Source organism: Sparus aurata, chromosome 4 (genome assembly GCF_900880675.1).
Source record: "Sparus aurata chromosome 4, fSpaAur1.1, whole genome shotgun sequence".
Taxonomy (NCBI): Eukaryota; Metazoa; Chordata; class Actinopteri; order Spariformes; family Sparidae; genus Sparus; species Sparus aurata.
In genome coordinates, this window is record NC_044190.1 from 28,618,209 (window position 1) to 28,641,015 (window position 22,807).

Genomic DNA, 22,807 nt, shown 5'->3' on the forward strand with positions numbered 1-22,807 from the left:
TGAGCAGAGCACATAACTCTACCCAGCATGCCACTGCTGCTTCCTGTCACTATCATCATTTTGTAAAGATTTCATAGGCCTCTCAACACAATGACAAACAGTTGGCACAAGGACAAAGGCAGCGGTGACAGTTAAAGGTAATGGGCATACAGCTGACAGCTTGGGAATGACATCCTGACGTGTCATCCTCAAACATCCGGAGAATTCTCCCCCCCTCCCACGTTCCCGGTCCACGTCCTCACCTACGGACTCAGGATGGCCCAGGAAATTCCATGGCTCTTCAATTTGTTGTCGGTGGGGCTCCCTGTTCTCTTATTGATGGGTTTCTAGGTCAGCAGGCCTTTGTGGCTTTCAGCAGGCCCCACAAAGACTCCCAGATGGGCCCTCTCAAGATGGGGCCTATTGTGGCTGTGTTTCTATGGGAGCCTTACAAATGGAACCTCCAGGAGTCATTAGGCTGTTGAGGCGGGGGGTAAGGGAGGGGGTGGGAGGTGGCGGGGTATACGAGCAACAGGGGGTGGGGGACGGTCATATCTTTGAGGTAGATCAGTCACTCTGGACAGTCATGGGATGATTTTTTTCTTCTTCGTCTTTTTTCGCTTATTCTGACTAAGATTTGGTAAAAAGAGAAACGCCTCTGCTTCATTTGCCTTCGAACAGGGGAGTGGGAGTGCAAGAGTCCTGAATCATATCCACTAAAGCTGCAGGGGGAGGAGACAAAATATCTAGGTCAGAGTGTTTTCCCCCTTGTATGAATCTTTGGTCTATGAAGTACCGTCATTTATACTGAGAAGCCTAAACTAATTTCGGCTACACGGCAGGTACACGATATATAGATTCTTACCGAAGAGCTGAGTGCTAAAATAACTGACTCAACATTGAAAACGCTGCCACAAAGATGGGTTATTTTATTCAAATTAGGATAATATACTGTACATGTCTGACATATCTCTATTGTTAAGCTTCAACTTGAAGCATGATGTTATGTCTTGGAAAAAGGAAGAGCACAGGCTTACTTCAGGCACACCGAGCCGAGGATGTAGTTAACAATCCTTTATTAGTTAGGGAATATCAGCGTACAGAAATCACCAAAGGAAAAACACGACCAGTTTGGACCCACACTGGGTCTTCCTCAGGCCATGACTAAAAGATAGAGTCAACCATAGTGAAATGTCATGACTCTTTACAAAGACAATTAGTGGCCAGGAGGCTGAACTACACACAATAAGTATACCACAAATAAAATATGTAGAAAGAAATTAAAAGTCACAGTGATGGCTATATCCATAACAATACAAGAAACAACATCAACAGCAATGGAAGGACAAAACAATTTGACGCATAAAAAAAAATGCAGATTTCCACCAAATGCTCCTGCCATTTTTGGAAAGATGACTTGGCCTCACCTCTTGTTTTATTGTCTACATGCCTGTTATTGTCTCTTTATTCTGTTCATGTTTTAATTTATTGAGATATTATTGAATTCACTGTGCAATATCCAATTCAGTGTAGCTGCAACAGCATTATGATGATGTACTGTCGTGCTGCTGAGATGCCCTGGCTGAAAAATCTTGCACTCCAGATGCAGATGTAAGAGAACATGTTTGTTTGGTGCAGACACTGACACATTTCACATGATTTTAACATATTTTTTAATTATATGGCTTTTGTATGGCTTTATTGATAGGACATCTTCAGAGATAACAGGAAACAGGATGGGGGGGGGGGGGGGAATGTGACATGCAGTAAAGACCCCAGGCCAAGCCTCGAACCAGGAGCCATCGCCGCAAGGACAAAGCCTTGCTCGACCAACTGAGCTAATAGGCACCCGTAACAAATTTTTGGGTGAAAACTGTAATGCATGTAATTATTTTTGTTAATTTGATTTATTTGATTTATTTTTTTTGGGGGGGGGGGGGGGGGGGGGGATGGCTTTATTGAGTGAGTGGGCATCCCCATTCATACTGATCTTGAATGGTATCGAGATCATAATATCTGTCAAAATAATGATTTTTTGCAGCATCGCCTTCTCACAAAAAGAACATCTTGTCTGAACTGAAGTTACTGTCATGCACCCTAATTGGGGCTGGGCAGATTGGCCATAAAATAATACCACAATATTTTTAGGCTGTATCTCGATACACAATAAATACCTACCATACCTACAGATTTTGAAATGCCCTCAAAAGCAGTGAATATATGCTAGGATTAAGTGACAAATCCCAATATTTTTGAGCAAATACTTCAATATTAATATTGTTGTGACAATATCGTACGACTGGGTATTGGTACTTCCACAAAACATGAATACAATGAATTTTATGATAAACAATCATAACTAATAGGGATATAATGACATAAAGTGGGTAAAGGCAAAAATAAAGACAAGTAGAACGATCTGAAAAGTGTAGAAAGTTACATCACTTTACTTTGTACTGCAGCATTTTAAACCAGGAATAGACAACACTTATGGCATATTGTGATGTTACGGTATCGAAAAAATCTCTGTATATAGTCTCATGTCACGATAACGATATATATTACATAAATCTAATACAACCTACATCTATTGAAGTGTTATTGAGAATAAGTGAGTTTAGCGTTCTTTTGAATGCAAGGTGATATACATTCTTATTGTATCTCCTACAGTTTTACTGAAGCATATGTAAGGCATGCTTTGTTTGTCATAGCAATAATTATAAAGAACTAATTTAATTATATGTGTTCTAGTCTTCTATGTAAGCATTTAGACTGTGCTCAAAAAAGAGACACGTTTTCTGCAAAGCTTTGAAATATTTAAATATGCCAAACAATTAGGCCTGATTTAGCAGTAATTATTATGGTACATTAAAGGGAAAAACACATTCACTTAAACTAATGGAATGAATCCATACATAGTCAACATAATAAGAGCTGCGAAGCTTCGTTGCTTCTTTTACAAAAACAGAGGAGATGAGAGATCTTCAGACAGCAGCCATACTGGGCTGATCCCCCCTCTGGTTGACAAATCAGGATGGACAGCTCAAGACACTTCAAAGGCACACAACGACCAGTCTGATAATTTTATGTCTGTGTCTCACAAACAGGCCATCACGGCTAAAGGGGCAGACTGTAGGAGACGACTGCCTGAAACAAACACAAACAAACACACGCTCCAAACTCCCCCCGTCCCACCCACCCACACAACAAAACAGACAGTGCAGTGTACACGCACACCCACACACCCACACACACACACACACACACACACACACACACACACACACACACACACACACACACACACACTGCGCTTTCACAGACAAACACAAGAGAGCTCACACACGCATTTCACCTTTACTGTGTCTCTCATTACCAGATGAAACCAACCGTACATTGATTCACAAAATGGAAGGGAAGAACGCATTAGTGTATAATCACTGACTCCTGCATCGATTGGGGGGGTGAATTAAAGGGCAAAGCAATATCATCAGTTGGTATAGGCCTTTGCTACACACAAATTACAGCTTCAAGGGGAAACAAGACTACCTTAACCTCACTGTCTACCACTGCATATAGCCTCGCCTATGATGACTGATAATAACAATAATGATACAGTGGAAGACATTTATGTCCCCAGGAAAAAACACATGCTTTGAATGTACTCCTGAAAAACTTTGATAACACATCTGCAGACGGGAATATTCATTAAGGATCACAGTGGAAGTGTGAACACCTGGGATTCTAACTAGAGACCTTCAGGTCACTGGTCTATTTGCCGTTCTGCTCACCAGTGATACGCTAACCACAAAGAGCCCAAGAACACACAGACTGTATTAATAGCTCAAAAGTGCTATTGAATTATATTTTGGATACATTGGTTTTTTGGCTATACATGAATATATGGATTGTATGCTGAAGCTACAGTTCAGCTATAGGTTAATGCACTGTCTATGTTTAAAATCTATATGACGTTGTGGTTGTGAGAGTTTTCCAAAAGGGTGAGGGCTTGAATGCGCGCATGTTCTCGGCTTTATGTATTTAATATTGTGTCTTTCTGAACACAAATGCACTGACGTCAACCAAGGCAATGTCGGTTGTAACTAGGGCTAACAATGACTCGAAATATTACTAAGATCGTTTTTATAAAGTTAAAATGTGTCACAACATTCATTCTAAATTAGCATTTTGTTGCTACAGAGATCCCCCCTGCCTGCAAATCATATCCTCCAGGCATAGGGGAACATGCTTGTTTGGTAACAGACCACAGTAAAAATCACATCATCATCGTTTTTATATTCCTCTCAACTAAAATCATAAGTCATGTGATAATCACAGTGTCTGTCAGGGTAATTGCAATCATATTCTTTTACTTGTAAATGTTTTCTTCCATGGCTCCTCTCAGAGCAAATGAAAGGAAATGGCATCAGGTAAAAAAAAACCAGTAACAAACAAGAGACTTAATCTTAAAGCCTGGTAAGAAAAAAAAGGCTAACTGAAAGAGTCAAATGTCAACTGTGCGAAATAATGTGTATTATTTGTTAATGATATTTTAAAAAAAGCTAAACTTTTTCAGACATTTTTAGTGTAGATTTGTACTAATTATATGGAAAACAGTCTATATGCAGTGGGGACCTCATGCTTCATTAGTGAGGGTAACAGCAAAGTCTAACTAATAATTGAGATAACTGAGATAATTGATATCTTACTGTCTTATGTAATGCTCAAACAGCCAGTTTCAACAGGGGATTCATCACAGTAAGGAAGTATTTGATTCATTTAATGTGACCTTTTTGTTTGCTTGGTGTTTCTGTTGCTTGTTTATTACAAGTGAGAGTCTTACCTATGAGAAGTACTGTTCCAACTGCCAACCCACCACCTGTTTGTAAAGATAAAAAAACAATAATATCAGTCACTTACAGACATTGTCTCACTCTGAATCAAAATGAAGTCGACCAAATGCTGCTTCCTTTACTCTCCCTCCCAGTCTGATTTTTTCTGCAGCAGGCACTTTGACCTTTCATGGTAGGAAAATCACAGATGTTACTAATAACAGTAATGACGGCTCTGTTGTATTCAGGTGTCCCACTGAGCCATGACAATGAGCTCAACAGCAGGACACTGAAACTAAAGCTGCTAAGCGGAATCAAGTATTTATACATTTCATTATGTACACGTGTTTTTTCTACTGCTACATGTCACGAATGAACACACAAATCACAAGAAGTGGATATCTGGAGAAATGTTTTCATAAACATGTCTAAGTTTCATTAAATCAGCAATCAGTGGTGAGCTAAGAGCATGTCAGACCAGTCATTGATAATTGTGAATGCTTCATCAAATTCAATCAACACAGTTGTCTCTTGTTTTTGTTTATTTAATTTATCTAGCAACGTTTCTAGATTCTGTGTGTCCATTCTCCTGTGTGCCAGTGCGCAGCATATGGCAGGAAATATGAGATATGAAAGGTTTTAATAAATGTAAGCTAGGAGATAACAAGAACATGACATGCCACAACTGCAAATGTTGCTTAGTTACATGACAATTATGTGACAGTGAAGATGAAATGGAGTAGACATACTAAATGTTTAACATATCAAATAAAGAAGAAACATTGTATAACATAATGTTAACATAGATTGTTGTTGACAAGACAAAAAAACCCCTTTTTTTCCTGAATATCTCTGGGCTGATAACTACCTGAATGTGCAAGAAACACAGGCTGTAGAACATTGACTGAACCTCTTACCTTAAAATATGGCCATAAATAACACAAAGGTGAGGACAGGGATAATCGTGTTTTACCTAACTTTAAAGATTTACAGTGTACCTCCTCCTTGATAATATTAGATCTTTACATTTGAATGGCTTAGGGACAACTATAAAAAGATATCTCACATTAAATACTTGCAGATACCACACTGACAGCACATTATTGCATTTACACAAAGTCCTTATAGTCACACTACAGTTTGAAAGAACTGAGCTAGATCCATTGACCCCTGTGCTCATAACATAAGAGGCATGTTGTGCTACACATCCTTTGCTGTATCATATTACAAATCATACATCTCATGTTATGAAGAAGTGAGTTGTTAGGTGTTTTTTTTGGCTGTCTTGATATATGCTATTACGAAAGCTGGTAAATCAAAATGCACTGAGATTATTCAAGGATATAAAAGTGTATGGATATGGTCCTTGGTGACTTAAGACAGAGTTCAGGATTTTATATTTCTGGCAGGAGTTTCAGGAGGAATATATCTACAGACACAAACTGCTAACATAATGCCAGGCAATTCAATATAAAATTATAGTATGTGTACAGATTCTCATAAAATATACCTGATATTTGTATAGTATCCATTATGCTAATGATAATTTACCGTTATCTCTCATACTTTAGTAGGTTGCCCTGTCCTGACAAAACTCTATATCTTGTGTCAATTCATTTATTTCCCCTTTGACAACTTACTCACACTCGTAGTTTATAACCAACCTTACTGCTTCTAGCTAACCTTACACTGATGAAACACTGTTAGCTTGTGTAGCTAGCACTAGCATTAAATATCAACAGCAGACTGACCGAGCAGATAGTCGAGCGACGTGACACCGGTCGAAACTAGGAGTTGCCCATTTTGAACCGAGGGTCTGGTGCCAGGTATGGAGATTAATTTACTCCTCGTTTTCTTCTGAAAACTCGTAGTATTGAACGGTGAACGTTCAGCTGAGGGTTTACCCACACTGCTCATGGGAGCTGCCATACTGCTTGTAGTGTGGTGACGCCTGTCAGTGTTTTGGAGCGTGTCGTCCAATCAACGGAGACTTTGGTTGCCGTCGACCAATGAGGGAAGTGATTGTTACGGGGTCGCGTGTGGACGCTGTCAGAGGAAGGGAAGTTCAATTTGTTATGGCAAGTGAATGGTCGGAGCATTGAATCAGATTGTTGGTGAGTAACATGCGCTTGATTTCAAGGAGTCACCTGTTCTATATTTATTTGATTTACATAAACTTGAGTTTATGTGTTCATGGCAACTGCCAGCAGCTAATTTATGCATAAAAAGTCACCTAACTAACGCCTGGCTTTGACTGTGACCTTGTTGGTCCATTGCATAACATTACAGACCCCGACTTCGTTTAAAATCACCTGTCAACTCTTGTGAAGCATTCAGAGTTTAATTAAATTCATTTACAACTGTTCGTATCGTTGATGAGCTGAACGCTCAATGTTGTATTCTCTTCTATTATGAGTGGGTACATTATGTCCAAAAGGCATCAATCAGTCGTACACTAAGTTGCTGCCATGCATTATGGAGTGCTTTAAGTGTCACAGAAATTTCAAAAACTGATTTAATCTGATTTTAACACACACAGCAGTATGGAAATGAGAAACATACTCACATCTGTATGTAAATTGTAAAGCAGCTATAACAGCCAGTAAGTAGACTATTTGGAAGTGGAAGTTATGAATTTTCAGCAGATATACTTACCAATATTTTACCAACCTTTTAGGTTTTTTCATAAACACCTGAGTGTTTATCTGCTGTTAACCAGTAATGTAACTTTTCCATCATTGGGCTGATGAATTATCTGTCCGATATGTATATATCGTTCATCCATAATATAAACATATATTATTGCTGTGCTGCAAGAGAGTACGTCTAAAATGCTGCATTGATCATTTGTCCTATCTCTGTTCTGTTTTAGTTTATTCTATTCTATTCTCTGTAAAGGCCTGGCCTTTGTAAAAACAGAATAAGTTAATCTCTCAGTCAACTAATTTAGATCCTTAGGCCATTGTAGGTCTTAGATAATGTAGTATGATGTGATAAATAGGTCATCGATTGCAGCTGTATACCAGCATCATAATGTAGAGCAGCTTCATGTGCCTGTGCACGTGGGAGCAGCTCTCTGTAAATTATTACAAATGTGCATATTTGCACTTCCCCATTACATTCAGCTTGGAGGGCTCATGGTTTAAAGTTGAGAGGGAGATCCTAGCAGCACTGCAAGCATCCAGTAGGATGTGACTGCAGCTCAAGGAAAGCTGTGGACAGACCAGCATCTCCTGAACTGCACTCTCAGTTTTAAAGTTGAGAGTGACAAGCGCTATAGGCTGAGAGTTGCTAATGCTAAAACAGCTTATTCCGGCTTATATTTGCTCTACAATAATTTGTCTGAGTGTGACATGATGATGAACTTTCAGCATTTTCATTTTTAGATTCATATAACTGGTAATACCTTCCCTCCCTGGAGCCTTTGGACCAAATTATACTCTTCTCTAAAAAGAAAAGGAAAAAAAGGGAAACAAATATTATGTAGCTGTTCCATTTTGAGCAAATTTCTATTTTAAGCAAACAAAAAATTTTAGGTTTTGTGATTACATTTTATATAATGCTGATTGAGTTGTGTCTCAGGGTCTGAGCCTGTTTTACATCACAAATTCAAGTATTGCAACAGTAGAAATCTATTAAAAATAATTGAGCACACTGTGATTACCAGTCTTTGTGCCAAGATCACTAACATGAACAGAAACTGTTATGCTTAAATGTAATGCGGCGATCTCAGGAGCTAATGGACGTTTTTTCATAGGAGACAGTTTCACATGTGACATTAAGAAAAGCGCATGTGTTAATAATAAAATGAATGATGGATAAATTCCATTGAGCCGTTTTGGTTACAGCTTCTTATATTGTGCATGCTGGCTCACACTGACATTGCACACTTGAATGGAACCGAGCTACCAAAAATGTTAATAGTAACAAGTCAAAATGCCGGCTGTGAGAAATGCGTATTGTAGATGGAGACCTCCTTCACATGTTCTGTCAGATTAGGCAAATAGCTGGTGGTGGTGGGGGGGGGGATTTCTTTTATACTGCGTAATGTCCACTATTAATACTGGCTGACTGATGCGAGATCAGAGTAATCCTTAAGACAGCTGTAAAAAAGCTTTGTGTGGCAGAGAGAGGCCAGAGGCAGCCCGAGATCACAGGATACTGTAAGGGCTCCAGAGGAAGCAATAGCCCAACTGCTCACTTTACAAATGCTCTCAGCGGAGGCAGTCCTGCTGTTTTGACAGCACTGTTGAAATTTATATGTGCTGACAGGAGACCAAGGGAATACATCATGACTGACAACACTAGGCATTGTGGAAAGCCTATATGAGCCAAATAAGATGCGCTGACTGACCTGCATCTCAGATAGGAGGAAGAGTCTGCTGCAGCAGGGCAACGTGCATGATGTAGGTGTGCGTTGCTCCGGAAACTTTCTCCACTTCCTCTATTTGCAGTCCATTTAAAGGTGAACTACGTAGTTTTGGGGAAAGATCTTCATTGACTGATATTTTTGAATCCCTAAATAAGTATGCCGAATAAACAAACGCTCTTCTTTTTCAGGACTGAATAAGCTGAATATACAAATACATGTACAATTTCATACGGTTTTACTTTGTTAATTTTTGGCGGACCCTGCCACCTTTCTAGCTTCAAACAGTGTTCCGGGAGCCTTTTTTTCCCTCTGTGATCAGCTTGTTTATTCAGTTATGGAAAAAATTTATATTCCTGAGTTTGTATAATTACCTCATTAATATTGTCGTATTAAAACTCTGAGTTTGAATCTCTTCTCCCAAACAACATAGTGCCCCTTTTAAATACCAGTTTGACCTTTTGAGTTTCATGGCACAATTCAATATGCGGTGGTGTGAACACAGCAGCCTAATTGTACAAAAATAACTTTTCATCTGTGCACGTGTGTGTTTTTCTGCCATGTTTTTGTCAGTGTTATCGGTCTCTGTATCTGATTGAGCTATATAATGGCGGCAGTCATAACATGTCAGACCTTTCCTGGTCAGGCTGTTTTGGTTTCTTCTGTCTAATTCTGCCATCGGTGCGGAGCTGCGAGGAGCAGTCGACTTCTTGTGTCCGGGGGATGCGAGATTGTCATCAACATGCACCATATTTGTTTTGTTAGCCTTGAAAGTAAAGTAATATTCTAAGGACACGAGTACAATAAGCATAGGATTGGTTTTGTGCACAGTTAATTTAGTCTAACATTGAACTTGTTCCATGTGTTCAACATCTCGTGTTTTTAACAGCTTTATGTTGATTTCCTGAGATTTTGTCGCATGAAATTTAAACAGCCATATTTAGCATGACCTATAGGATAGGAAAGCAGACTATGAAAAACTGCATTATACAGAACGAAAGGAAATCCGAGAAAGGTTTGCTTCTTGCTCGAGGTGTCTGTCGTTAGCTAGTGTTAAAATACATCAGGCTTTGTCATGAGCTGCTGAATACTAAACACAAACTCCTTTGTCACTCCGATACAACAACAGATAAGATCTCTCAATTCTCTCAGCACCAGGCCAGCACAACGCATTTGCTTCTGGTCAATACAATAAGGCTTAGTGGCTGATTTTTCCATCCTATGTAATTGGCTGGGGACTCTGTCAACCCACACTTCCTTTCAATTCATAGCAGTTGTATTCATATCACTTGGCTATTATTTGCTCTGGCTGACCCATTGATTAGAGGTTTAAACCCTCAGCTCCTCAAATAGTAACCTCGCTCAGCTGTTTCACGGCTGTGTTGCCGTTAGCAACAATGAAAAGAGCAATATGGAGATCAGTTGCTTCAATTAAGCCTCTGATCATAGGCAGACCTAGAAAAGATGGGGGCTAGACATAGCACTCCCTGTGACTGGGACTTCTACATCTGTCACTCTCCATCCGGCCAGGTGCCTGTGTCTAAATCAGAAGGATTATCTCTGATTGGACTGATAGTTGAAACAGACCCCCCTGGTTGCCTTACCTCCTCCTTTTATAGCTCTTATTAAGATCAAATCAAGCTCTGCGCAACAGGACTAATGCCTCACCCTCCCCTGCCTTCTGCTGCCCAGAGGAGGACATCAGAGGTGGGACTCGTCCCCACTCCGGTGCTGCCTGCTCCTCCAGACTCCCTTCCATCTGGGATCCTCAGGGAGAAGACGAATATCTGACAAGGGGCTTGTAAGCCTCTTAGCCCCCCTGTTGCCCAGCTCTCTCTCAGCCCATGTTTTCCTAATTTAGTTGTGTAAGGAGTCCACTGCAAAGGCCCTTATGTGCTGTTTGGATTGAGATTCTCTTTGTGGTCCTAATAGAATGGCCATGTATATCAATTAACACTACTCAGCCAATGGCAGGTTCAAATCTCTTGAGACCAGCAGAAGTAATTCCTTTTTGAATATTTCTCTATGGAGTCAATAATGTGTGTTTAACAAGGTGTCAATTTTGATTTAGTGCATCTGACTTTGCTTTATTTTCAATTTAATTGATTTTTTTGCATGCTCTTTCTACGTTTAGCTGAAGTAATACAATAATAATTAGCAGAACTGGAATGAAACTGGCTGTTCCAAAGAAAAATAATTTTTTCAGTATGTAAATAATGGTGGAAATGTTTTTTTATATTTGCTTTTTTATGTAATGTTTATTTGTGTAGGGACAAGTATGTAACATTGACTGATGCCACACAGCCCCAGTTAAGACACATTAGAGTCAACAACAAATACACAAACTTACAGTACAAACACAAACCCAGCAATAAATATGTATAAGACAATAGAGACCGAACAATATAAAACACACACTATAATGTAATACAATAAGATATATCGATGTTATTGAGTTATTAGTAGTTATCTTTAAATCACAACCTTAATTCCTCAATTTCCCTCAATATAAGAATATTGCCAAGGCCATTTCTTGAGATGTGTGCAATCCCAAGAAATATTAGTCACCTAAACTCATGATTATTTACTGATGTACACATTTAAAACATACTGACATAATTTGCACTTCCTCAAGGCTCAAGGCCAATGTTTAATGCTGGTTGCACTGGTGTGTCTAACATTTAGATGTTACATAATTTAACAAACAACAAACTGCATATTGATTTAATTTCTAAACAAATTATGTCAGTGGTTGTTAACAGCAATAAAGGTGGTTTTTTTCTTGATTTAAATCACAGCACATTAAGGACACAAAATGTATTTTTTTCTTCATTTTGTTTTTAATCTGACCTGCTGAATATCAGGTGCACTGGTGCAACAAAAGACATTTTTTAGTGGCACTTAGTAGCATCCGTTACTAATGTTAACAATGCATCCTAACTATTGCACCAAAGATGTTTCTTATTATTTGTTTGGACAGTGTTTAATGTTATAGATTCCAGTATGTTCAATATTTACAGTTAGGAACATTTCATTTCATTGCCTTCATATACACACACACACATCATATTTGTGAGACTATTTTGTTGTGGACACGTTCAGAGAGCCTCTTCATTTATGTTGACACCCTGTTTACATTTTATTTTTGCTGTGGCTCAAATTGTACACACAAAATAGTTTTGACAGCTGTGTGGACACAGCGACATGCAGCCTCACCAATGCTGCACTTTATGCTCACTGAAAAAAAAAAAAAAATTCATTCATCAACTTGTGATCCCTCTGCCCCGAGTGAATCAGTAAGAGGATCAGAGAGTTAAACACACAATGATGTGTTTCCATCGGCAGCTATTCATTCAGGGTCCCCCTCTCTTCCCCACTGTAGCGCTGTGCTGTGACCACGGGAGGCCGGTGGCCACAGATGGTTCTGCAGAGAGGGCTGTGCTGACTTTCTTTGTTTTCCCATGAACATGTTTAGCGTGTAATCCTGGATTAGCAGAGAGACTTTGTGTTAATTTACAGCTGTTATACAGCATTCAATTAATGTTGGTAGTCCCCAACACACACATATGGGCTGGGTATTAGGGGCAAGAGATAGTGTGGGTTGCCTTGACTCTGTGCTCGGGGGAATTAGAGGTAATAAAGATCCAATCAGAGGTCTCTGTGGATGTCCACCTCATTGTGACTCCCAGAGGAGTCACTGCAGCTCATATATGCACTTTCTATGAAACACATAGGTAATGCTATTGTCTGTGCACATTCACACCACATGCGCACACACACAGACACACAATATCAATGACAGAGGGTGCCTCAGAAAACCAGGCGGCTGCATATGGACTCTCTTGATATCAGTCACTGGCTGTGTGATCTTGTTATGCAAAGTCCCTTAATCCCTACCTATGATGAATGCACGCTGGAATGGAGGAGGGGGGGGGGGGGGGGGGGGGGGGGGGGGTTGAAACAGAGATATGAGGGCAGCTGTAAGGGAGGCTGTCCACTGTGCTTTGCGAACGAGTGGTAGCAAAAAGGGATTCGTGATCCACGGCCCAGCAGAAGGAAGAGCACATGTGAGATCATGTCTGCGTGTGCATTACAGCACGCCAGTGACAGGGATGCTGGTGGAGGCAGTTGAGAGCAAGACAAATAGAGCTGAACGTGTCACCTTAGTGCAGACCTGAGATTCACATTAACCTTTAGACCACTTGCTTCCCAACAGAGGAATTATAGGGCCAGAGGTGTTATTGTACCAGCTGTGGGAGGACTCAGTTTATAGTTCCCGTGGAACGGAACAAGAGACCAGAGCAGGCTGTGACTGGAAGGGGGCACTTCATTTGGGCCCTGCACTGAGCGTATATATGTCCCCCTTCACCTGCTCGAGTGCTGTCATTCGCCGTGGCGGCAAAAAGCAGAGGGTTGCCAGTGGAGATCAGGAAACAGAGAGAAGAGGCGAGTTGGTCTTTTTTGGATCAGAGATGATGGCGAATGGGCCAGAGAGACAAACCGTGCTTGGGATGAAAGAATAGATAGAGGGTTTAAAAGGTGGAATATAGTTGGCATGAATGGGAGAGCAGTGTGTATGTGTGTGTTTGTGTGTGTGTGTGTGTGTGAGAAGAGTGGAGGGGGGTAATGGGATTAGGGGTAACACCTTTGGCAGGGCTGGGAGAGCCACCTGACACCCGGTCTGTTGGGGACCTGGGGAGAAAGGGGGGAGGTTGGTGGTGGAGGTGGCGGGGCAAGGGAGAAATTGGGGGTCTAATCCGTGTCCATCTTTGGGAAGTCATTCCCAGAGCTCTGAGGATTTGGGGCTTTGGTTTCCGCTCTGCTTGCTTTTGTTAATAATACCCTGGGAGGGAGAGAAGACATGTAGCGAGAAAGAGGGAAAGAGACAGAAGGAATCGGGGAGACAGAGAAAAAGATTTCTTTACCCTGCAGTGGACTGGCAGGACAGCGGCCTGAGCTTAAAATGTTTGAAGTGCAGACTAACCTCTAAAGCCAAGCTGTATCTATTCTTCTCTAAACACACTGTCACACTGTGCGTGTGTTTGTGTGTGTGTGCAGGTGCATGAGTGTGTAAAGATTGACTTACTTTCTTCTGTCCGTCCAACAGGTTGCAGCTTGAGTAAAAGTCAATAACCTGAGTGTGTCCGGGATGTTTGCTCAGAAGACACGCGGATTGTCCTTGTGTGTGCTGGTGCGACGGAGTGTTTGCAGGGCGGGCGGGTGTGTGGTTGGGTGCAAGGGGTGTCGTTGTGTTTCTATGGTGCTAACAGAAGTTGATAACTGCTCTAATGATTGTGGTGGTAGAGGAGGCAGCGCAGTGTCAGGGACTAGCCGCAGACGGTGCAGGGCTGCTCGGTCGGACATGTCACAGCTTCTGTGTTTGTCCGTCACCTGATCGCAAGGTGTTGATTGGTCCATCCTACACGGGATCAAAGTTCAGGGCAGTTTTCGGCTGTGAACTGGCCGCTCAGCCTCTGAGAATGAAACACCAGGGAATGTGCCATTTTAGCAGTAGGCCAACTGTGACAAGCTTGTTCACACCTTTAAGAATTAAACTCCAAACTGTTTTTGTTTTTAGAAATCCTGTGAACGACGTGAGCCTACCATAAATGGCTCAGACACTGTAACTTTTCCTCGCAACTGCATGTATAGGGCATTTAACAACTATGTACATTGACATTATGCCCTAACCTATGGTTGTGTTTTGTGCTGCAGGTGGAGATGTTCCGCCGTGTGTTAGGGAAAACCTTGGGGTTTGTGGGCTACACAATCCAATACGGCTGCATTGCACATTGTGCCTTTGAATACGTCGGAGAAGTAGTGGTGGTTCGTATTGTTCTTATTACAGAATTATTGACCAATCATTGTTTCCCCTCTTCTTATATTAATTAAGCGATGCACACAAAATAATATTTTTTTTCTGTTTTTTGTGTTTTGCTTCAGTGTTCTGGTCCTTCCATGGAGCCCACCATTGTCAACCATGATGTTGTCTTCTCTGAACGCATGAGTCGTAATCTGTTCAAAATAAAAAAGTGGGTTCCAGTCAGTCAAGACATAACAGTGATTCAAAGAGGGCACATGTTGAATATGCAGAAACACAGATACATATATATATATTTTTTTTTAGGAAAAAAAATAATATCTAATATCTTTTCTTTTTTGGAAAAGAACTGTTGCAATTGTCCTACAAACATATATCATAGATTATGCAAAATATTGTATTATATAATATAACATGAATGCACCTTGAGTTGTAACAAATGCTGTGTTTTTTTCAGGGGCGATATAATAATTGCCAAGAGTCCATTTGACCCAAATATGAACATATGTAAAAGGGTAATTGGATTGGAAGGTGACAAGGTGTGCACAAGTGGCCCATCAGATTTATTCAAGACCCACACATATGTGAGTATATTTACATTTTACTGGTTTATATTTGATGCTTTTGATTTGAGGTGTCTTCTTATACTTCCTGTGATTACTTGCTTAACCAGGTAAGGCTGGTGACAGTTGTTCGCTTACAACAACTTAGAGTCTCTTTGTATGATAAAAGGTTAAGAAGGTCCAGTAAAATAGAGAATAAATGAAGACAACAATACGTTACAGTTTGGAAGAAGCTCTATGCATAATGCAAACCATCCCTCGGTTTTTTGGTTTTCTTTGTGTGTGTTTGTACCACAGTCTATATACTATCATAGTTGTTTACATTTTTCGACCGCACACCTCCATTTTGTGTCATTGGTCAAAATATCAGCTTTTGACAACACCTATATTTCCTCAGAACAGTGATAAAACCAGAGAGTGAGCAGGGGTTCTGCTGCTGAAACCACTGTCATTGCTTTTCTATTACTACTCTCCCCAACGCCCACAGCTCAGGCCTGCAATCTCTCTGAAGCCTGTTAGAGTTAGTGCCAGCCGAGTGGACAGACTGATGGGTGGGCGGAGGTGTGTGTGTGTGTGTGTGTGTGTGTGTGTGTGTGTGTGTGAGAGAGAGAGAGTATGCGTGTGTGTGTGTGTGTGTGTGTGTGTGTGTGTATGTGCGCGCATACGTCCGCGAACCAAAGGTTGCATTTATGTTGCATGTTTTTGAATGTCTTGTGTATTGTACAGACTATGGACAGGCTGTTGGATGAGTTCAACCAAACATAGCATAAGGCCAAGCCTGTAAGTGTCATTCAACAAATCAAACAGGAAATAAAGAGGTTTCCTCTTCTGCTAGCTTCACCTCCACATACAGAGGACTGAACTTGTAATAGGTGACATCTTTGTGTTGTGGTTCCGGTTCCAGGATGTAGTGACAGAAATTTGAGTCACTTTTAAACTTGCCATTAGGTGGACAGCTACAATATTTTGATTGGTCCATCAAGTTGACAATGAAGCTTATTGACTTCCGTTCAATGTGGATGCTCCTTCACTTAACACATCCTAAACCAATCAATAAATGACAATTTCTAGGTAGCATACAGTATGTTTCTTCAACCATAGATCATACATGGATTCATTTGCCACATTAAAGCAACATAATGCAGAAAATGGCATTTTGTGTGACTTTGTGCCCCCCACAGTTTCTGAGTGCAATATAGGAGCTAATTACAAACACAAAACTCCAGAAACACAGAAACAAGTGATAGCGGGCGGAGGGGCTGAGACACCATTCACCCGATTACAAGACACTTCACCATCAAAATTATTTTGAAGCTGTTTATTTTAGGCAAAAGTAAAAGTCACATGTTGCTTTAAAAAGCTGAAATGATGAGCCAAAGTGTCACATCTGACTGTTGTTTTTTTCACTTCTCTGATTTTGAGTCACACATGCTGCTGAAATACTTGTTTTTGAAAATGTAAAAGTGCTTCATTTGAAAAAGTCTTGATTCCAGACATTGTGGCATCATATTGAATTGACCCATCGACTTTCCAAATGGTTTGAATCCAAAATGCTTTTTCTATGTATTCTATCTGATCAAATGATTATTTTTAAAGCACAGTAAATATTTGCAGGTCTGATAGTGGTATTTGTTAACCTCAAATATAAGGAAAGAAAAGTATTTTTTCACTAGCACTAGAAATGTAGCTGGTTTTCTTTGGTATATGGTGGATGACAGGAGCTGCCGTTGTTATGCATTATGCGTAGTGAGATGGAGAGAAAAACAAATTCTATTTTTCCTTTTTCGTCTTGTTTTCGGGATGCGCTCTGAAATGGATCCCCCCTTGTCCAGACTGCATTTATAGGCATAGCGAGTGAGCCTGTCTCTTGATTTTCCTTCCACTACATCTTTAAAAGATACAGGAAAGTTTCACAAACAAAAGCAGAAGGGAAGCTTGAAATAACCACTGTGTTAGACTTCACAAAGCTGATTGTCACATACCATTTAAAAAAAATAATATCATGCAGCCTAAATATACGTTTTGCCGTGTTAATGGTTTTAACTCCCAGGAGCAACATCACTTTCCTTGTGTGACAGCGTTTGAGGTAACTGAGAAAATACCCACTGTTCACATAAATGTTTGGGTTCCCTTGGGGAGTTTTTTTTTTGTCCCCCAGAGGGTATTTGTGTGTGACTATTAGGATGGTGTGAGGCATTGTGGGTGGACCTGTAAAGATGAATTTTTGGAAGGCGGCGTTAGACCCTGTCATCACCTCCTCTTTTGCTCTGACAGACAGGCAGGGTCTTCTCCATCCTCGGCGATCCAACAGCAGACTAATTGCCCTGTCACCTTTTAGGAATCATTTCTGTGTCTGAGCTATTGTGTCAAAACAATGACACTTGATCCCAAATATTATAGCAAGAAGGGCGAGAGAGAGAGAGAGAGAGAGAGATGAGGTGCACCTATACGTTTTGTTCTTTGCAGTAAACACTGACAGAGTAATACGGTGAAAGATGAACTCGATAAGCCTGTATGTATTTAAGCTGAACATAATTCACTGCCTCAATCATGTTAACATAATGAGCACTGTAATGGTTTGGCTGTTAAACAACACACCTCCACCGTGAGGAGAGGGCTCAGGTTTCAGTGCTTCTCGACACGTCTCTGACAGGTACACAATGCCTCGCATCGAGCCAGCCTACAACCACAGGATGGGTGCAATCTCTGCCATCCGTCACGCCAGAGCTGCCAGCAGAGTGTGAAGTGACTATAACTTTGTGTTGGGCTTACCCGGATCTTCGGAAATCTGTGGGGTTAGACACAGTTTCTTTTGTAGATTTGTGTGTCTACAGAGAACCTTCTTAAACTCCCTGTGTATGTTTTTGCTGTCTCTCAATCAAAACAATGAAAGCAAAAGAGGTAGTTTGATGATGTTTTGAAGTAGCGTGAGATCATGGGAGTCTTCTCTGTCAAACGACCACCATTGCTGATGAAAATCTGCATCCCAGTCGCCAGAATAAAGTGTTGCCATCGTATGTTTCTTCAAACCACAGATACATTAAATGTGTGTTCCATACATATTGTAACAACAGTTCTACACTTGTCATATCACATTCACATTAACATCATTTGAGCTGACTTGGCGATACAGCTAGACGAGACTATTGCCAAGCGAGAAACTGTCAAAAGTTTTGACATTTGTAGGCGTGTGATCATTGGGTATTTTAAATGAGTTATTGGGACAATTTGCAGCCAAAAAACTGGTCATTTTAACAACATGTAGGGACAGTTTCTGCAGTCACATAACCCTAATCAAGTGGGGGTTGCCTAAACCTAACTAAACCATAAGCACAGTGTTGTCACAACATAAAATTCGAAATTTAACCAACATATCAAACATAAAGATCCAGCATATCCATGGTTTGCAGAAATGTACATTGCCAACATATCCTCTGGTGATTGGGTTGAAATCTATCCGACGTGACTTGGGATGAAATCAGGTTCGCAGACGAGGGAATGTCTCAAAGTTTTATGGCATGTTGAGTCACGTTTGCTGACTTCCTTTGACACATCCTCTGACATAGTAGTCATAGCGACAGTCAATCAAATGAAATGCTCCGTTACCTTGAATACAATTACAGATTTTTCTGGGTTTGAACAATGGTAACAAAATGTTTAACAAAGGCCTATTCAGTTTTAGAAGTTAAAAGTTACATCTTTTACTTTTTTGAACACTTTATGTGCATGCAAAATAATCAAGTCATGGCAACTTACAGGCGCTTGAAACAGCCATTGTCTTTAGAAAGCAGAGTCAAGCACGGGGCAGTATCTGGTTACACCGCTGCCTTGAATCACCCCAGTTTAATTCAGAAGTTTGCCTTTGACTTGCTGTTTTTCTTTTCCCCCTGTTCGCACACCTGCAACTTGCAAGGTGATATGCATAAGCTTTTCTTCTCGTTCTGACCGCAGTACGCAGGTCAAGTTTCAGACCTCTTCACTTTCTCACTTTTCTGAAACTAGGCCTGGTTGATCTTTCAAGTACTTTTGTCATTACTCAGGATCGGGTTTCCACATGAGGTCAGTTGTTTCATGGGGACTCCAGATCAAAATGCTTACCTCTGCCTCAGACGATCAGATTGATTGACCTTCATGGGGATTTGACGAGGGCGGAGACAGAACAAAAAGTGACGTCAAGAGCGACGAGTAAAAGCTCTTTCGTTTTTTTAAATCAAGCTACCGAAATTATTGATCAACCCTCTACGTCTTTGGGATGAGCACACTGGAGATGATTATTTTTTTTACTGAATAGAAGATGAGGAGAAACAGGGGGTTCTGGTTTGGCAGATGACAAATGGTGGTGTTTCTTCTTCCTGTGCTTGGGAGCCAGCATATGTTACCATGTTAATGAGGTGTAATGGTGGGAATCCAGCATGCTGACATATGGTTCTCAGATGACTCCTTTAATGATATTCATTTGTGTCGTCGTTATTCATCGAGTTGTTTACCTCATGTTAGGTCAACATGTCATTGGCTCGTGATTATGTCACATCATCTGTCTCAATTATCGAATACGAAACAAAACACAGCATCTCACAGTAGGACCGAAGACTCTAATCAGAGAGTCGGGTGATCGGAAAAATAAGGAATACGAGCAGAGGCGAAGAAGACGTGACGTCACCTCAGCAGGGAGAATATTCTTTATTCATGTTGTTCTCTTTCCTCCAGAGGACTTTTGCCGTTAAAAAGTTAGGCAACACAAAAATAGACTCGTGGATTGTGATGCCCATTATGACAATATAATGTGTTGTTGATCCTGTCTGCACATATAGGGGGGACAGCGCACTTAATTAGGGCCTTGACAAGCCTACTCTCCTAAAGTGATGAGATTAATCATAATTGGTGTCACTGTGAATTAGAGCCCGCTTGGATGACCGCCCCACTGGCAGGTCGGACCGCGGTGGAGACCCTTGGACACTGCTGCTAGCCACAGCTAAGCCCTCTATAGCTCCCTCTTTCCCTCTCTTTCTCTCTGTCTCTCTCTCTGTCTCCCTCTGTCTCTCTCTCTCTCTCTCTCTCTCTCTCTCTCTCTCTCTCTCTCTCTCTCTCTCTCTCTCTCTCTCTCTCTCTCTCTCTGCCCAGATATCTCAGGCCCCTCTTTTGCTCTGCCCTCCCTGGGTAAGAGGGGCGCAGATCTCAGCCAACAGCCTAATGACCCCGTTTGAAGTTCTTCTAAATCCCCCTCGACCCTGCCCGTTACCCATGACCCCTCTCCTAAGACGGTTCAGGGTTAAAGAGGGACAGGCAGGTTGATGTTAAGATAGGCTGAGGAGAGAGGGATGGCTTAGGCGAGTCGTTGGGGGTAGGGGGGTGGGGTTAAGGTGCATTCTCACTACGTTATAGGTCAGCTCACTTTTTCATGTTAAAGTTAGGTAATTGCACAGATTTGTCGTTGTATTTGGTTCTTTCGTTTCAGGGTAAAACCGTGTACAAATCATTCTTGGCTCTCTTTCCGTGTGTGTGTTTTTCAGGTTCCGAAAGGCCACGTATGGCTAGAAGGGGATAACCTCAGGAATTCCAGTGACTCAAGGAGCTATGGCCCAATTCCCTATGCCCTCATCCGAGGGCGTGTTTGCTTAAAGGTAACAGAGGAGGTGTACTGTGTGTTGTCAAGTTTTTATTTTTTAAAGAAATTTGTTATTTTGCAAAATCAGGAATCTAGTTTTAAACCTCTCGTATACGGGCTCTGACAGTGTTGAGCCATCTATTATTTGTTCATTATTTGTATAAGTCCAATATGCTCATTTATAAGCATAATTCAGAGACATGAGTCAGTTAGAAGTTCAAAGCAAGTGTGTCTGATTGACCAAAGCCTGGACAACATATTGTCTAGCTTTCCATTCTGCTGTGTTGTCATGTCCCTGGATGTCATAGCAGCCACGACCCTGGAAACAGGTCAGCCAACCTTCTGTCCATCTGATTGGACGGCGGCACTCCACTGGAGGCCCTATTACGACAGCTGATGAAATAACAAGATCTTCTATGGAGTCAAACACATCATTAAATGCCACGTTAGCAAATGTGTCCAAGAAGAGCGATAAAGTGTTGTACAAAACGGATGGACGTCATTTATCTTGTTATTATGCGAGCTTTACGTCTCTTTTAACTCATTGTTTTTCCGCACCCATTGTCTTATACAGCTCTGGCCGCCGCACAGTGTCGGGACCCTGAGTGAAAGCCCAACCAGACGGATCATTAAAACTCAGAGTGACTCAGATTGACTCATTCACTTTGTTTGTACCGTACGTTACTTTGTTTGCAGTCATTTTTGAATAAAGCTGATATTTATTAAATTGTTTCTCTTGTGTTAATTGTAGTTAATCATACTCAGGCCTATTAGGTTAAAGGCAGATTCCTTTTCAGACAAAACACTCATACACTCTGGATTTGACTGTTTTATAGGCCTTGTCATCAGGGGCTTACGGTGTGTTGGCTGTAGCTGCTCAGCACTGTAGGATCAGCGTTGCGTGATCGGTGAGTAAAGCTGCATCTCTGCAGAGCTGCTAATGGCAGAGAGTGGGCAGACGCAAAGATGAAATGCACAAGGTTCATGTCCTGCTCGTTCAGTAATAAGACACACAAATGATTACATTTGAAATCAACAACTGAGGACCAACTTCTGTCCAACATTACACGTATCAGGACGGCTACTTGTGGTGGAATATAATAGTTTAATTTAATTACTTCTGAAGGCACCTAAGCACACATATACATGTTTGTATATGTGCTTTAAACAGGCATATCTGTCAAAATATACAAAGGATGACCTCGGCAAAGACTTGTCTCATTCCCTCAAAAAAGATGTTATTAATTTCATGTTTACCCTTCCTTAGTATTATGGTAAAACAAAAGCTCTCTCATTGTTTAATATTTCATTAGGCTGCCAAGGCAATTGAAAAAATGTTAACATTTCCCATTTAACCATACAATATTAATAAGCACTTAGTAAGGGCTTCGCTCACCACTGAATACATTGTGTGTGTGTATTTGTGTGTGTGTGTGTGTGTGTGTGTGTGTGTTTTGGGGGGCCAAACCTGAGTCTCACACTCAGTACGTTACATGCACTCAAGACACAAGAGTTATTGTCAGCTTTCTGTAGGAACCAAACATCACGTGAATGTGTTTCTGTTATCGGGGTCTACTGTAGATTTCTGCTCCAAAAAAAATGGGTTTCTGACAGGAATTTTACAGGAGCGAATGTGCA

General features: G+C 41.0%; 2 protein-coding genes across 2 annotated transcripts in view; one reads left to right on the forward strand and one right to left on the reverse strand.

Moving 5' to 3' along the window:
- The window catches only part of elp4 (elongator acetyltransferase complex subunit 4), a 56,407-nt gene extending 49,621 nt beyond the window's left edge, over positions 1–6,786 (reverse strand). The window contains exons 1-2 of the mRNA XM_030415392.1: positions 6,563–6,786; positions 4,823–4,858 (exon numbers count right to left, since the gene is read on the reverse strand). Coding sequence (XP_030271252.1) covers positions 4,823–4,858; positions 6,563–6,740 — 214 coding nt within the window. The 5' untranslated portion in view covers positions 6,741–6,786. The remainder of the gene's footprint in view (positions 1–4,822; positions 4,859–6,562) is intronic.
- Positions 6,787–6,793: 7 nt separating this feature from the next.
- immp1l (inner mitochondrial membrane peptidase subunit 1) lies at positions 6,794–21,898 on the forward strand. Its single transcript, XM_030415393.1, has 6 exons — positions 6,794–6,925; positions 14,896–15,006; positions 15,124–15,212; positions 15,459–15,585; positions 21,075–21,185; positions 21,744–21,898. Exons 2-6 carry the CDS (start codon positions 14,902–14,904, stop codon positions 21,822–21,824), a joined length of 513 nt encoding a protein of 170 aa, XP_030271253.1. The 5' UTR covers positions 6,794–6,925; positions 14,896–14,901; the 3' UTR covers positions 21,825–21,898.
- The last annotated feature ends 909 nt before the right edge of the window (positions 21,899–22,807 follow it).

Bases quoted from the DNA above. Each gene is read 5' to 3' on its own strand.
- immp1l (XM_030415393.1), top strand. From the start codon at position 14,902: ATGTTCCGCCGTGTGTTAGGGAAAACCTTGGGGTTTGTGGGCTACACA. The intron at 15,586-21,074 runs GTGAGTATATTT...TGTGTTTTTCAG, and splicing joins TATTCAAGACCCACACATAT to GTTCCGAAAGGCCACGTATG. The intron at 21,186-21,743 runs GTAACAGAGGAG...TGTCTTATACAG, and splicing joins GAGGGCGTGTTTGCTTAAAG to CTCTGGCCGCCGCACAGTGT.